Source organism: Melospiza melodia, chromosome 9 (assembly GCF_035770615.1).
Source record: "Melospiza melodia melodia isolate bMelMel2 chromosome 9, bMelMel2.pri, whole genome shotgun sequence".
NCBI classification, from domain to species: domain Eukaryota; kingdom Metazoa; phylum Chordata; class Aves; order Passeriformes; family Passerellidae; genus Melospiza; species Melospiza melodia.
Window position 1 is genome coordinate 31181158 of NC_086202.1, and position 16207 is coordinate 31197364.

Here is a 16207-nt window from a genome sequence, read left to right on the forward strand (position 1 = left end):
GGTTTAGATTGGATATTAGGACAACATTCCTCCCTGGCAGGGTGGGCAGGCCCTGGCACAGCTTTGCCCAGAGCAGCTGTGGCTGCCCCATCACTTCTCTGAGGGGTTAAATAAAAGGTGTGGATGTGACACTTGAGGATGTGGATTAATGGTGGTGGATTGATGGTTGGACTGGATGATCTAAAGCTCTTTTTCAACCTTACTGATTCTGTAATTCTAAGAAGTATAAATGGGGTGAATCAGCTCTAAATCTCTGGGGTTTTGCTAAGGTCTTGAGTCTTCTAGGGTAGCTAGAGGAATGTCTTGGGTTCTGACAATTTGCAGTTCCCCCCTCTTTTCACTCTAATTGCAGCCCTACAGAGGGCACCGGATTGTTGAGGACTTCAAGGTAATGGATCAAGTTCACAAAATTGGGCTGTTTTTTAACCTGGTTTGGTGATTTTAAATTAATCACTCAGCAAAGTCAAAATGCACAGCTTTGATAAGCTATTGATCTGCTAGTAACTGATAGGGAGCTATAAAAGGTGTTTTTTGAAAGGGGTTTAGCAATGTAGATTTGGTTTCCTCAAGCTGTTGTGCCCTTTCTTAGGAAGTGTTTCCAGGCCCAGAATTTTTGCTAAGTAAACCTCTTTTTATCTCCTGCGACAACTTGATCTAACAATTTTCTACAGAGAATTTATTCTCTTTCAGCTTCAGAGTGTGTTTTAAATCCGTGCTTGGGGTTTGCTTCCAAATTCTCCAAAGCATTCAGGTGAGGTTCTGTCCCACAGTTTGGGTTCTTGTGTTGTGGCAATGTGAAGGGTCAGGGGATCCCATTCCCCCTGGATTCCTGTACATCTGTGTGTCACATCAGCCTTCAGAGAGCAGCACAGGAATTCCTGCAGGCTCCTGATGTGAGACTCTGATCAAAGGCAGGAACGTGTAGCTGCCAGTGGGAAGGCAAGAAAAGAGGGAGAACAGTGAGACCCTACAAATGGGAGATTTGATGTGACATGGTTTGAGTAACAATGAGATTTTGGTGGCACCTCCTACATTTGTAGCACGATTCCTGCTTTTTGGATTGACTTCTTTTGTGGTTGGGTAGCTCCACTGAAACGCTGCCCACGTTTTGCTGACATGCAAGCACTCTGTGATGGATTTCTGCTCATTAGTGTTTTGTCACAGCCCTTGTTGTGCTGCCAGAGCAGCTGAGGCAGCAGCAAGGAGTGATGTTGGAATGGTTCTGCAGCTCTCCCTGCTGTTTTAGTGCTCAGTGTTGGCAAAGCCACAGGCAGTTCTGCACAGCGTGGAGAGAACTCAGCTCATTTCCCACTTCCAGCTCGTATCCCAAGCTCAGGAAAGCACAAGGAGAACCTGTGTCACCGTAATGATTCATCAATTCATCAAGGACTTTGTTGGTTTAATAGTGCAGGGCTCCCTGGGAAGGGGTTCTGGATGGCACCAGGGGCAACGTGTGTTGCTTTAGTGACATTTTCCATCTGGAGAAAAGCTCCTCAGCCTTGTTTTCCACAGGATGAGAGTTCAGCAGCAAATTCCTCAGCTGAGCTGTGAGAATGATGCAGGGGGAAGGTCCTGAGACTTCATCTGAAGTGCACTGGCCACAGTTAGAGCTGCCTGCAAAAATAATAATTTTCAGGTTGTCAAATATTGGTGTGAGATATCCAGTGGGGGCTGATTGTGCTAATACAGAATCCTAGGGTGGCTCGGGCTGAAATCCTAGGTGGGCCCACTCCAGGAGCTCCAGGTCCCTCTGGTTTAGGTTTCTGGCCACCCTATTGCCTTAACAACTCAGTTTTTGGTGGGACTCGAGGGTAGAAAATGTCTAGCTGTGTTTGGCTCAGTAATAAATTGACAGTGAAGTTTTTTGTGCTTTCTCTCAGTGGATTTCTTGAGCTCCCATTGGTGAATCCAAACAAAACTTTGGGAACTCCTGCTTTTTTATCCTTTGCAGTATTATCCTCCTGCAGTTTTATCCTTTGCAGTATTTTCCACCTGTGTGATGGTCCCTGAGCCCCAGGGATGTCTCTGGTGGGAGCTCAAGTGGTTGTGAATCATCAGTGCAGCATCACCAGAGTGAAACCTGGAGCTGGTTCGTGGTCTGGTGTCTTCAGTTGTGCAGAAAACACCTCTCAGGAATGTATTATCTGCTCAGGAAAGAACCTTCTAGTTGAGGGATGTTGGCTTCAATTGGCTTTCAGTTTTGTAGAATGCAATGATTTTTATGGTAACAAGCAAAAATCCCTCCAAAAGATACCACAAAAACCCCCAAAATACACCACAAACCTCCCCACAAATGGAAAAAGCAGCTCTGAGAAGAAAATTGTGTTATTCCAACTCCCAAAATGTGCCATTTCCTCTCTTTTCCTTCTCATGTTGCCCAAAGGAAGTTTTCCCTAAGTATCTATGGTTGGCAAATTCAGCTTTACATCTCAGGTAGATGGAAGAAATAGAAAATCTGAGTTTTTAAATCCTTGTTATCAGCTGTGTAACAATTATTGTTGTACCCTGACTTTAAAAAGAATTCTACACTGTCCACATCTTCTTATTGGAAGCCTGGCATTCCTAGACATCTTAAAATAATAATAATAAAAAATATATGAATATTAAAAAATATATTACTTTTATTTTAAATTCATGTCAATTTTGGGGTGTTTTTTCTTTTGTTTCTTAAATCTCCAAATGCATATTCTGCATCTCAGTTATAAATTCCTTCATAATGGAACATGGGATGGTGAAATCAATACATAGGCAGGTGCCCAAAAATCCTGCTTGGATTTTTGAATGCAACTGCACTCCTGAATTATTAAGCACCATTTAAATACATTAATTAAAAATGTCTTTTATTTGTCTTTTAATAAAAATATCTTTTATCTTTATTTTATTCACAATGCTCAGTAGGAGCCTAAAACCCCCTGGCACAAATGGGACTCTTAAATTTGCCTTGTTCCATCCATGACATCTCTGAAGGCCATGGATTTTTGCAGGTCCTGCTGGATATCCCTCATGGAGAAGGTGCTGCTGTCCTTCCATGCTGAACACAAAAATAGGGGAGAGGAAAATGAGGTTTTTGCTGCTACCTTATTCTCTCTGAGCTTTTTTTTAAGTATTTTTCTGCCTTGATCATCTCACGGCCCTGCAGACTCCCTGGCAGGCTCCCCATCACGACTCTGTTTGAAGGAGGTTTTTTTAAAAATTTATTAATATTTGTGCTAAAAGTTGCAAGGTGGGGTTGGGGTTCTGCTTTTTGGCCAACCCAGCTACACTGAACACCTAAAATCAATTAATCGCCCCACCAATAACTGAGGGAGCTTTTCCCTAATGAGGAAAATAAATGACTGCATGTTCCGCCCTCAGATGGGCAAGATCTGTTTGTTTTTTAATCACCTGCCAGAGTTTGGGCAGCTTTTCATGTTCCCCATGGCAGAGGTTGGTATTTGAAGGCCAGCTGTTTATTCTGAGTCATCTCCCTGCCCTGCTGTGGCTCCGTGCTGACTTTCCTGGCACTTTCTCCATCCTTTCCCTGCCAAACCCCCTGGTGCTCTTGCTCTGCCTCCAGTTGGCACCCATGGGCACCTCAGGCACTTCACTCCTTCATTAATCTGTCCTCCCTTCCTTTTAATGAGCTTCCATCTCCTCATGAATCTCCTGAGAAGGAGCCTGGGAGGGGATTTTTCAGCCTCTTTCAGGGATGTTGGATGCCTATGGAAGACTCCTACTTTGACTCCTCATTTTCAAAACAATTATTTCTGATTTAAAGCATATACACACTTTCTTAAGCTCCCTATGTGTGCTTTGATTAATTTCTTAATGTGCTATTACCCATTTATTAATGTAATGGCTGCTTTATTGCTTTATTGATGTTTTTGTGGTTCTAATTTCTAAATTTGAGTGAAAAAGATGCTGCATTGTCTGTGGATTATTAAAGCAATATGAAACCACCTTGAGTTTTGCATCAAGGCACATCGGCCAATTTAATTCAAAACAGCTTTAAATTATTAAAGTTGGAGCTGTTCAGCCTTGAGAAGAGAAAGTTGTGGGGAGACCCCACAGTCACATCCAGGGTCTGAAGGGATCCAGGGAAGCTGGAGAGGGACCCTGCAACAGGAACTGCAGTGACAGGACACAGGGAATGGGTTCAGACTGACAGGGGGGAGATTTAGGTGGGTCTGGATTGGAAGGGACCTTAAATCCCATCCCATTCCACCCCCTGTGCCATGGGCAGGGACACCTTCCACTGTCCCAGGCTGCTCCAAGCCCTGTCCAGCCTGGCCTTGGGCACTGCCAGGGATCCAGGAGCAGCCACAGCTGCTCTGGGCATTAATGGTGAATTTAAACCCAGACTAAGGGATGGGATTGGTTTTGTTGTGGATTTTTGTGGATTGGTTTCATGTTTCTAACTCAAATGTGGAGTTTTCTCAGAGGGCTCCCACTGATCAGTGAATTTAAAAATAGCATTTTAGTCTTGGTCAGTTTTCTGCATAATCTTCTCTCTTCCCGTGCAACTTCTATACCATCCTAAAGCCATTTAAAAATTTAAGCAGATGTCAAATATATCTTCTTCTCTCTTTCTTTCTGCCTATTTTGAGCTCGTCTCCCTCATTATACTTTTAAGAGTTTAATTTTTCAGAGAATCCCAAATGGAATTGTGTGGTGACAAAGGACCTGGCTAGTGGGACAGGGACAGGAACAACAGCCATGAGCAGGAGTGGAGTGAGGAACTTCCCAGCCCCAATTTGGGAGGCCAAGAGCATCCACCCTCACTTTTTAATGTGCCTATCCCTGACATGTCTGTATCTTAAATTACTCTGGTGTGGAAAAGGCTGGAAGAGCCTCTGGATTTGAGAAACCTGCTGGAAATGTCTGGGGGACACACCTTGGGGTGTGGTGGCAATGACCATGGGACTGCCCACAAGGGTCAATAAATTGCTTTTCCTCCACCCCTGGCTCCTTCTCCCTCTCCTGGCTCATCCCTTTTCCCTCTAAGATTCCCCTCAGCAATGCCAAAGCTCTCTCAGCTCCCTTCCAGCTCTCAGCAGGATGATTTCTGACAGCTCTGCCAAAACTTGGCCGAGCGTGGACTCGTCTCATTCCTATTCCCACGCTAAATTTCAAGTCTCCTCTTGCAGAACACAGAGCTTTGCAAAGGAAAGGCTGCCAGGACCAGTTGTACATGGGGAAAAAAAAAAAAAAAGGGTATCTGGCTTTTCACAGAGCTCATTAAGGGTTTTTGTCATGCAGGGAGGGGAAAGCCTGGTGTGCAGACATCCATGTGTGGTACCTTTGTGGTTGGTTGAGCAGCCAAGGTCACTGAAAATGTGGGACTTGGGAATGGCAGCTCTGGAGTTGCCACTGGAGGCTGGATTGACAGAAATGAATGCTGGCACCAGTTTTTGGGTGATCTCACTGTGACCTTCCAGGACCTGAAGGAGCTACAAGAAAGAAGGAGAGAGACTCTGTACAGGGGATGGAGTGACAGGACACAGGGAAGGGCTTCCCACTGCCAGAGGGCAGGGCTGGATGGGATATTGGGAAGTGTCGGTTTCTCGGTTGTTTAGGTGGCCTGGAAAGGCCCAGAGTGGCCTTGGACAGGCCGGCACTTCAAAGGACGAGGAGAGACTTCTGATCTTTTCTTGGTCTCGGTGTTTATTAATTGTTTATCTAAAAGATTTTCTCTTGGCCTGACAGAGGTCTGCACAGCAGCCAGCCATGAGCACACTGCGAGCCCCCGGGGCGGTCACCTATCTTTATACCCGAAATTACGTATACAATATTTATCATTTTTCCCCAATACCTTTTACCCTTATTAACCAGTGCACTTTTAGTAATGACCAATCCCAAAGTGCCAACATCACCACAGAAGATGGAGGCCAAGAAGAAGAAGAAGAAGAAGGACAGGACACGCCCCAATTCCTCCATCTTACTTCTCTAGACCCCCCTGTACAGAAATCCTAAACCCTGTATTTTATACTCTAACTAACTTATCCCTTCACCATTCACCCAGTGAAATCCCCCCATCCTCATACAGGTGTTGTCTCCTGTGTAGGATCAAAGTCCAGCCACCAGACACTTCTGGCAACATTCCAGGACTCTCGAGCCCCCCAAGGGTGGTCTCGGTCACTCTGCACCTCAGTCCTGAGGTGCTGAGATCCCACAGGGAAGAAATTGTTCCCTGGCAGGGTCAGGGAGGCCCTGTGAGATTCCCAGAGCAGCTGTGGCTGCCCCTGGATCCCTGGCAGTGCCCAAGGCCAGGCTGGATTGGGACAGTGGAAGGTGACCCTGCCCATGGAAGGAGTGGCATTTTGGATCTTTAAGATCCCTTCCAACCCAAACCATTCCATAATTCTACAATTCCATCTTGATGTTAAGCATTTCAATTCACTTCCAAATAATGGTGAATTGTTCCCACACCCATCCATGCTTGTCCTATGTAGCTTTCCCTGCAATGTCTGTGTAGGCACAGAGTTTGTGCTCATTGGGAGTGGGGCTGGGGCTGAGCCTCATCCCCAATGTGCTGCAGCTGTGCAGGACAGGTGAAGGATATTAAAGGTAATGAGCCATTAATGAGCCCAGGGGCACTGACCAATCACCCAGGAAGCAGAGGGCACACAGGTGCAGTGCATCAACATGAGGGGATAAAAGGTTGGGCTGAAGAACAACCAGGTGATGATGCTTGAAGCCTTCCTCAGTGTAACTCATACCTTTGCTGTCAGAGGTGTTTTGTTTCCCAAGGAAAAGGGCTGCAGTTCATGTCCAGGACCCCGTGGCCCTGCTGGGCTGCTGCCTCCTGCAATCCCAGAGGGTGCAGGATGTGTCCCCAGGCTGCCACCACCTACAGCTCGGGCTGCCCTGGCAGTGCCCAGCACCTCCTGCAAACGGGGCTGGTGTGTGGGCACAGAGTTGTGCTCATTGGGAGTGGGGCTGAGCCTCATCCCTAATGAGCTGCAGCTGTGCAGGACAGGTGAGTGATATCATTAAAGATAATGAGCCACTAATGAGCCCAGGGGCACTGACCAATCCCCCAGGAGCAGAGGGCACACAGGTGCAGTGCATCAACATGAGGGGATGAAAGGTTGGGCTGAAGCACAGGAGGGGCAGTTGCTGGCAGCCTTCTGGGGTGTTGGGGTGTCACTCTGTGTGAGCAGATGCTTGAAGCCTTCTGACCTGCTGAGGTGTTGCTCTGGTTGGGGTGAAGCTATCTGAAATTGCTTGGTGATATTCTGTGTATTGTGGTCCTCTCAACTGTGGTATGTCTGTACTTTAAATTTCTTTTGCAGTGTGTATTTGTGCATCACAGCCATCCCAGCTCCTGATGATGCTCCAGTTCAACGTGCTGTTTTCCTATTTTCAGGCATTTGCTGTGTTTCACTGTGTGATGGTTGAAATCCCTGATTAGAGGGGCTATTTATAGAAATGTAGTCAAGTATTTGTGAGCTTCCTTTATCAAGTGTTTACTATCAGCTTCTAAGCTGCTGAGGGGGCTGGAGCACTTTCCCTGTGGAGCCAGGCTGGGAGAGTTAGGACTGGAGAAGAGAAGGTTGTGTGGAGACCTCCCAGCTTATTCCAGGGTCTGAAGGGGTTACAGGGAAGGCAGAGGGGGACTTTTCATCAGAAACTAGTGTGACAGGACAAAGGGGAATGGGTTCAGACTGATAGAGGGGAAATTTAGATGATATATATAAGGAAGGAATTATTCCCTGGCAGGGTGGGCAGGCCCTGGCACAGGGTGCCCAGAGCAGCTGTGGCTGCCCCTGGATCCCTGGCAGTGCCCAAGGCCAGGCTGGACAGGGCTTGGAGCAGCCTGGGACAGTGGAAGGTGTCCCTGCCCATTGCAAAGGTGGCACTGGATGGTTTTAAGGTCCCTTCCATACAAACCATCTGGATTTTTTGTGATTCTTTTCCTCTAGGATCTGTCCTAAGGCTGTACCTCAGAAAGGAGGCTGCTATAGAAATGTTTATGTTTCTCTATTTATTTGGATTTAAAGGGGCTATGAGCTGTAAATACCTCTCATTCTGAAGGCTTTTCTTCCTCCGATACTCTTCCCTGTGAAATGTTGTTGTGCTAAGCCTCCAGCTCTCTCTGCTGGCTTTCTAATTGTTCTGTTTCCAATGTGTTTTTTCATTTTAGGTCTATGTGAATCCCATCAGTGTCACTCCACCCATCCAAGCCATAGACCAGGACAGGAACATCCAGCCTCCTTCAGATCGACCTGGCATCCTCTACTCCATCCTAGTTGGTTGGTGTCTGCTACTTTTCCTATCCTTCCCAATCTGCTTATTATCAGCCAGGAAAAGATTGCCTGGGAGAGTGGAACCCTCATTAAAAATTATTCTTGTGGTCAGTGGGATGTTTGGAATTGTTTTTCTGCCTGTTGGTGTTTTATTGTCATGTGGCAGTTGATTTCTGGTGGTTATTTATTAGTGTTTATTTAGATTAAATCCAGCATTGTTGTCTGGTTTAGTGAATGGAACAGCACAGGGAGGCAAAGGAGATCTCTGCTGGGATGTGTTTTCCATTGACCAAAAAAAAAAAAAAAAGAGGCTAAAAACAGCAGTTAAAGCAAATTTCATCCCAAAAATCATGTGGCACAGGGCAGCTCCAAGGATCTTAGCACATCCACCTCCAGTTTTGCTGCCTGTGAGCTTTCCTTTGTAATTTAAAGTTGCTTTAGTTGGTTATGCTGCTCTCTCTTCTTCTTCCTTTTGCTTCCCTGTGTTTGCCATTTGTTTCTGGGTTTGTAGGATGTGACCATAGTTGGCAATTTCAGGGTTCCACCTGGTCCCAAAATCCACCCAGGGACCTTTCTGTGGCATTTGGAAAGGGGGAATTTTGTGGAATCCCATCTTTCCCTATCTTCCCTGTGTTGAACTCCAGCCAAGAAGGGGTGCAAGCGAGGAGTTTGAAGAGCTCATTGTGGAAGTTTAGCTCTGCAAATGGACTTATTTATAAATGTCATAAATTTTGATTTTATTCCTAAATTCTACAGGAACAGCTCCACCCCTAGAGCCACTTTTAGGCCAACTTCTGAAGGTTTTTTGCATCATTTACAGTGTTCTTTAGGAGTGAGATAATTAAAGATTGTGTGTCACTAACTTGGGATGTGGGGAATATTGGAGTGGCTGTTATGACCTCCAAGAAATAATTCAGAAAGGTGTGGTGCAGCAATTTGGGTTGGTTTGGGGACTTCATTTTCTTGCTTTTTTCCCCCCTTTCTTTTTCCTTCTTTCCTTTTTTTCTTTACTTTTTTTTTTTTTTCCTTTCCTCCTCTATTTCTTATTTATTTTTTGCTTTTGTTTTTCCATCTCATTCTTCCTTTGGTTTTTTTCCTTTTTTTTTTCTTCTATTTTGTTTTACTTGTCTTATTCTTCTTTCCCCCTTATGTTCCCCTTCTTTTTCCCTCCCTCTTTTTTCTTTTTTTTCCGCTTTTCCCCTTCTTCCCTTACCTGTTGATATTTTTTCTTCTTTTTTTTGTTCTTCACACATCTTTTCTTTTCCTCCTTCTTTTTTCTGTTTTTTTTTCTTATTTTCCTAGTTTTCCTTCTTTTTAACTTCATTTGCCCTTAATATTTTCCTTTCTACTTATTTTTCTTTTTGCTTTCCTATTCTTTCTATTTTCTCTTTTTGCCTTCTTTTTCCCTTATTTTTCTCCTTCCTATTTTTCTTTTCTTTTATTCCTTCTTTTCCCCTTATATTTTCCTGGTTTTGGGGTTTTTTCCTTCCTCTGATGATTTTTTCTTCCTTCCTCTGTTTGTTGTTTTTATTTCTTCCTCTGTTTTCTTTTTCTTCATCTGTTTGTTTCCTTCCCCTATGTTTTCATTTTTTCATCTTTTTTCTTTTCTTTCTCTTTCCTTCTTTCTTAATTTTTCCATCTTTTTCCCTCATTTCTTTTTCCTTGCTTATTTTTCTGCCATCTTTATTTTTACATTATTTTTTTTTCCTTTTTTTCCCTGTTTGCTTCTTTGTACTTTCTTTTTTTCCTCCTTTTCCCCCTCCCTTTGCTCTTTTTTTTTTTCCTCTCATGTCTGGTTTTCTTTTTGGATTTTCTTTATTTTTCCCTCCCCCGTGCTATTCCTAAGGATTTCTTTCTGGATTTTAAATCTGCCTTCATCTCTTCCGGGATTTGCCATTTCTGTTTTAGCCTCAGAAAATATGAAGCAGTTGCACAGAAAATGGCCCTTGCAGATATTTCTCATTATGTGGATTTTCTCCCTCCCTTTTCTTTAGATCTAAACCTCATTCTCCTTGATATCTTTGGGAATGCCCTTTGTTAAACACAGGGAGGTTTGAACCTGTGGAATGAAGGAATAAGTTACTTATTAGAATTATTTTAATTTTATTTAATTTGATTCAGTTTTATTTGGGGTTTTTTTTGCTCACCTGTGCAAGACACATCCTCCGGACACTGTGGATATTTGATATATTTAAGATTTGGGAATGGGATTTTTTTTAAATTTTTTTTGTAATACACTAATTTTTCCAATCATTGGCTTTTGGAAATGTTAATCTCTTTAGTTCTTTGCAATACACTCACATTCCCTGGGTTTATCCAGATATGAAGCAAGGCCCTTCCCTTTATTTCCTTTTTCTTTTTATTAGCAGTGTTATTGATTCTACCAGTAAATGCTTTTATTTTGACTCAAATTTTATTATTTTTAATAGTAAAATGTTTAATAGTAAATTACTAGTAAAATCTTTTTAGGAATAACTCAAAGCCTTTATTTTCTCTGGGCAAATCCTTGAGAAAAGCTCAATTTTCCTTTCAATCATCAGCTTTTTTTTTTGCCTTTGGAACTGGCTCTGTGATTTCTGCTGCCACCTTTGGGCACTTTTGGTTGATATTTTAAAGAAAGAGCCAAAAATGCCCAATAACTTTTAGGAAGGGGGGGGGGGGATCCTCTCCAGTCCTGTATCCATATCAAACCCCACAAAACCTCTCCTCTGGCTCTGGAAAAAGCAAATTGAGGAGTCCTTTCCTTCTCCCCTTGCTGGCCCCCATGTTTTGATCCCTCAGCCTCTCCAAACCCATGGAATTTCTGGAGCCAGGAGACTCAGAGCTCATCCCTTGATTTCAGCACAGGTGGAGATGGACTGAGGGCTGCTCTGTGCTGTCAGAATGGAAATTATTTTGTACATGCAGAAGCAGATATCCCTGTTCCTGGAAAAGCTGGCTCCCAGAGCTTAAAAATCCAGGAATTTCTTCCTGAGGCGGGCAGGAGCTGAGCAGGAATCCCCAGTCAGGATTTTGGGCATCCACCTGTGTTATCCCTAATTTTTAAAAATTTTTCTATCATCCACCTTGCTGCCTTTTTCCTCCTTTACCTGCTGGGATTGATTTGGTTGAGAGTGGAGTTTTTTGGTTTTTTTTTTTTTTTTTCCATTTTTTTCCCCTCTGGATTTTTGCCTGCTATCCTTACACAATATCAACCTCATCTTCCCTTCTCTAGGCTCCTTTGTGACTTTTACCCTCCTCCCCTATGTATTTGTTCTCCTTTAGGGCACTTTTTTTTCCTCCTGTCTTAGAGTTTTTTGCATTTTTCCCTGATTTTGTGACATTTTTTAGCTTCAGCAGCATCCCTGGTGATGTGCAGCCTCTGAAAACAGCAACCTGTTACCTGCTAAAATTTTGGAGCTCCTGCTGGGTGCCTTGAGGTCTTCAAAGATTAGATTAATTAATTAGAACTTGAAATTAAAAGGTAGGGCAAGGAGATACAGGACCTGGAGCTTGAAGCTCTGCATTTGTGCTGGTGGTATAAGGGAAAAAATAATGCATGGTGATTCTTTTGCAGCTTTTTGGGTTGATGATATTGGTGTAGATTAAGAAAGTCACAGAAAAAAATAATATATGTTCAGATATATATTAATATATAATACAGATAATGTATAATGTAGTATATATTATAGATATTATATATTAGTTATATATAACTTGTGTTATTTATTATTATGTATATTAGTTTTAATGTGTATTATCTATAAAATTATGTGTATAATTTATCTAGCAGATGGTTGTCATTGGAGGATTGCAAATTAAATTATTGCAGTAATTTATCTCCTGGCTTTCTGAGAGTACTTTCTCACCATTGCACTTGTAAAGGGAACAAAAACCAGCAGCATTTATTAGGAAAATTATCTTCCTTTGTGTTCAGTTTATGTCTCAGCCCTGGCTGGATGCAGGGTTTGGCAGGGCCTGGGTTGTGCTGCTCCCAGGGCAGCTTTAGGGCCTCAGGGATTTTTTGTTTTTTGGATTTCTTATCCCTTGAGCCAGGAATGCCTTCTGCCCTCACCTGCTGACAGGGCTGCTCCCAGACCTGAACTCTTCAAGATTTTAGCGTTCTTATAATCAGAGTTTTGGCTCCTTGGGATGTGTTGCTGAGCTGGGAGTGCTGAAGTTCACTCTGTGTGGAACACTTGGGCTTTCTGGGCCTTTCTGCACCATTTCTTTGAGAATCCCAGGGCTCAGAATTGCTGTAGCTGGGATTTTCCTCTCCTCCTGTGCCAGGCTGTGGTGCTGGAAGCTTTTGGCTTTAGGCACAGGTGCATTTTTGGGCTACAGCTGCCAGGCACAGCCTTTTCTCCATCTCCATGGGCTCCTAAATCCATTCAGGCTCTGAATGGAGAATATCCTAGAAATCCACATCCATGAAAACACCACTTACAGCTAACAATAATTTGAAATTTCATCTTAATGCTTCCTCCCTGAGGAGAAACTTTTCCCAGAAGGATTTCTAAAATAACCTATCTGTTGTTACCATGTTGTTATTACTTATATCTATTATTTATGTGCTGTTAATAATATTCCTGCTGTTCTCAAGTACTTAGGGAGGCCCAGTTGAGAGGAATCTTTGTGGTTTTGGAGAGTAAGGAACTAATAATATTAAACACATAACTTCATAGTATCCTTAAGCTCTGTGTACACATAAGGAGATATTTTATCCTTCCAATAACAGAATGAGGCTTTGTTCCTTTGATTAATGAGTAAAATAAACACGTTGCTGGACTAAACCTTTCAGAGCTGTTCAAACCTCATGTCTTTTTTTGCAGGTACTCCTGAGGATTATCCCCAGTATTTCCATATGAATCTCACAACAGCTGAACTGACACTCCTCAAGCCAATAAATAGGGATTTACATCAGAAGTTTGACTTGGTTATTAAGGTAATTTGGGCTGAATTTTTTCAGTGTTTTGATATTCTCTGGAAAAGAAAAAGCTCTGTAGAAAATGTAGTGTGGGCCTGGTGTATCTTTTGTGGTTTTCTCTTCCTTTTTAGCCTTTTCTTCCTTGACCTGATGAGGTTGGTTTGGTTGTTAGTGGGGATTTTCAGGTTGGTGTTTTTCTGGGTTTTTTTCCTGGCTTCTTTCCTGACATCCTTGCAAAATATTAGCTTCGTCTTCCCTTCTCTAGATCCCGTGTTGTGTCTTAGCCTGTCAGGCATCACTTAGCTCCATGGGGGGAAGGAGGGTGTGAAGCATTTGTAGAAACAGAATGAACCCTGGCAGAGTTGTAACATTTCACTTTACATTGTGTGAACAAGCTCAGCATCCCTTGTCCCCTTGCTTTTTATGAGCCCTGTTGTCCTAAGAATGCAGCTGGTTTCTGTTTTATGTGTTCAGTTCACAGCCCATTTTGAAACATAGTGATACAGATCATCGTGAGAGTGTTTCAAGAATCCCAGTGATGTCTTGTGAAGGCTGCCCTAGAACAGAGGCTGGATAGAGTTAAAGAATAAAGCAGGGATTTATTAAAAGGCCTCCATGGATCCACCTTGGGCAGCACAAGAGCCCAGCCAGGGCTGCACCCAAGGTGAACCAAAATGGGCACAAAATGGACACCTGGTCATAGGATCTGTCACTTTAATCAGTTCTGCTCCATTTGCATATTGGAGTTAATTGCCCAATTCCAGCTTTAGGTTATGAAGTCCTATCCTTGTTTTCTTCTCCTCAGTCCACATTGTTTGTGCTCTTGGGCCTGAAATTTGGATCATTTGTCCTTGGTCCCCAGCTAGAGAAGGAATTGTTTTGTCTCCCTGCTCTGTGCACAGAGCTCACCATCCCTTAATGTGAAGCTCAGACCCACACACTCAAGCAGCACAGAATCTGAAAAATATAAAAGCTAAACCTGTATCATTAGCATGGATCAGGTTGGGGTAGCAGTGAATAATTCATATCTGAGTAGTGAATATTCACAGGATGCCAGGGTGTGTGAGGCTGCAGGAGCTCAGTGGCACCTGGTGTCCCCTCCCTGCCCCAGCAGGGCCATCCCAGAGCCCAGGGCACAGCATTGTGTGCAGCCAGCTGTGCCCCAGCCCCAGGGAGGAGAGCCCCCAGGCCGTGTGGGCAATGTGCTCAGGGCTGGGCACTGCCCAGGGCACAAGTTGTGCCTCCTGTGCAGGGCAATTGCTGGGCTCAGGCCCTGCCCGTGGCTCTGGTGCCATGGCTGGGCCCCGGAGCAGAGCCTGGGCCCTGCTCTGCCCCTCCCTGCAGCCAGGCCCAGCCAGGCCTGAGGGCCCCTCTCAGCTGGGGCTCCTCTCCAGGCTGAGCAGCCCCAGCTCCCTCAGCCTGGCCTGGAAGGGCACCCACATGCTCCAGGCCCTTGCTCAGCTCCAGCAGCTCCTGGCCCTGCTGTGCTCAGCACCCAGAGCTGGACACAGCACTGCAGAGGTGCCTCCAGGGCTGCCCCAGGGCCAGCATCCCTCCCTGCCCTGCTGCCCATTCAGCTCCTAGCGCTAGGAAAAGCCCTAAAGCACAGCCCATCCCTGGAAGTGCCCAAAACCAAGTTTGGACAGGGCTTGGAGCAGCCTGGGACAGCTTGGTGTCCCTGCCCATGCCAGGGGTGCCACTGGATGAGCTTTGAGGTCCCTTCCAACCCAAACCATTTCATGACTCTCCATATCCTTAAGGATTTACAGCTTAAAGCCCGTAGCTCTTTCTTCCCAAACCTTGACTGTACAAAATGTCAATTAAAAAATCAATTAATGGTGGGAGAGGGTATTTTCTGTGCCTAAATAGCAACTCCAATCATTAATGGCCGTGTTTATAGTGTTTAGTAGGTTCCTGTTGCTGTGGTAAATGTGCAGTCAGGGAAAATAAGGAAACAGTAAGGAAAAGGATCACTCTGTAAGAATGATTATGTGCCACTTGCAAAAACAATAAAAGTTTTTATGCCGTATCCTTCAGGGACTATTGGAATAATGGCTCAGGCTTGTACCAAATTAAACCTTCAGCTTCTCGTGTTGCACATTTCTCATTTCTCGCGGTTGTAGGATCTGATTCTGTTTTATCTGGAGGGGTGCAATGTGTGATGTTTCCCTTCAAACAGAAAATCTGCTATTTTTGCAGCATGTGCTCAGTTTAGTCTTTAAAATATTCCCTCTGATATGAGAAGATCAATTTTTTTTTTCTTCTGTTAAGATATTATGGAAAACTGTAAAATGGAAAAGGTGGTTAAGTCAATACAAGAATATTTGAATGCAGGAAGGAAGGTGGGCAGGAAATGAGGGCACTCACCTGCATTGCTGATAAATGTTGAATTCTCAGAGAGGAAGACAATGAAAAAAACCCTAAACATCTGAATCAGAAATGCTGGATTTCTGCTTTTCTTTACCTCTGGAATATATTAGATGAGAAGCAAGGAGAAAACCAATTTTGCCCTCCTATGGAAGTTCTTAGCACTTCCATTCCCTGCCAAGCAACCATGGGCATTATTACAACTTCCTTACAAAAAAAAGTGGATTTTTGGGGGGGTTCCCATTCAAATTCCCATGTGTCAACGGCAACACTGCCACAATATGTGGATTAAACCTTTAAACTGAAAGGGCTTAATTAAAATTAGTGACATGACCACTGCACTGTAGTCATGAGATTGGCACTTTTTAGAGCTGGTAACAAGAACAGACATGTTTTATTTTTTTTTTTTTTTGAAGTATGAAGCAAATGGGAGAATTAATCAAATTGATGCACTTTGCTCCTTTCCTGTTTGAGCAGGGGGTATTTATCAATCAGCCAGAATCTAAAGTGGCACTTCCATTGTGATCCATTTGCAAAGAGGATGGGCTGCGGGAGGCTGGTGTGCTGGCACAGGCTGGGAAGTGCTCATGGATGGAATTCATGTGCTGTGGAGAATTCACCACACCTGAGGAAGAGACAATTTTGATCAACTTGCTGGAGTTTCTCCTCAGTGTTTGCAGTGTGTTGATATCCAGTAATTAAGGAA

At 43.8% G+C, this 16207-nt stretch overlaps 1 protein-coding gene across 3 annotated transcripts in view; it reads left to right on the forward strand.

The window, feature by feature from the left end:
• The window catches only part of PCDH15 (protocadherin related 15), a 642661-nt gene that overhangs the window by 465057 nt on the left and 161397 nt on the right, over positions 1–16207 (forward strand). For all 3 annotated transcript variants that reach the window (XM_063164079.1, XM_063164078.1, XM_063164080.1), the window contains 2 exons: positions 8126–8234; positions 13040–13152. In XM_063164079.1, coding sequence (XP_063020149.1) covers positions 8126–8234; positions 13040–13152 — 222 coding nt within the window. The remainder of the gene's footprint in view (positions 1–8125; positions 8235–13039; positions 13153–16207) is intronic.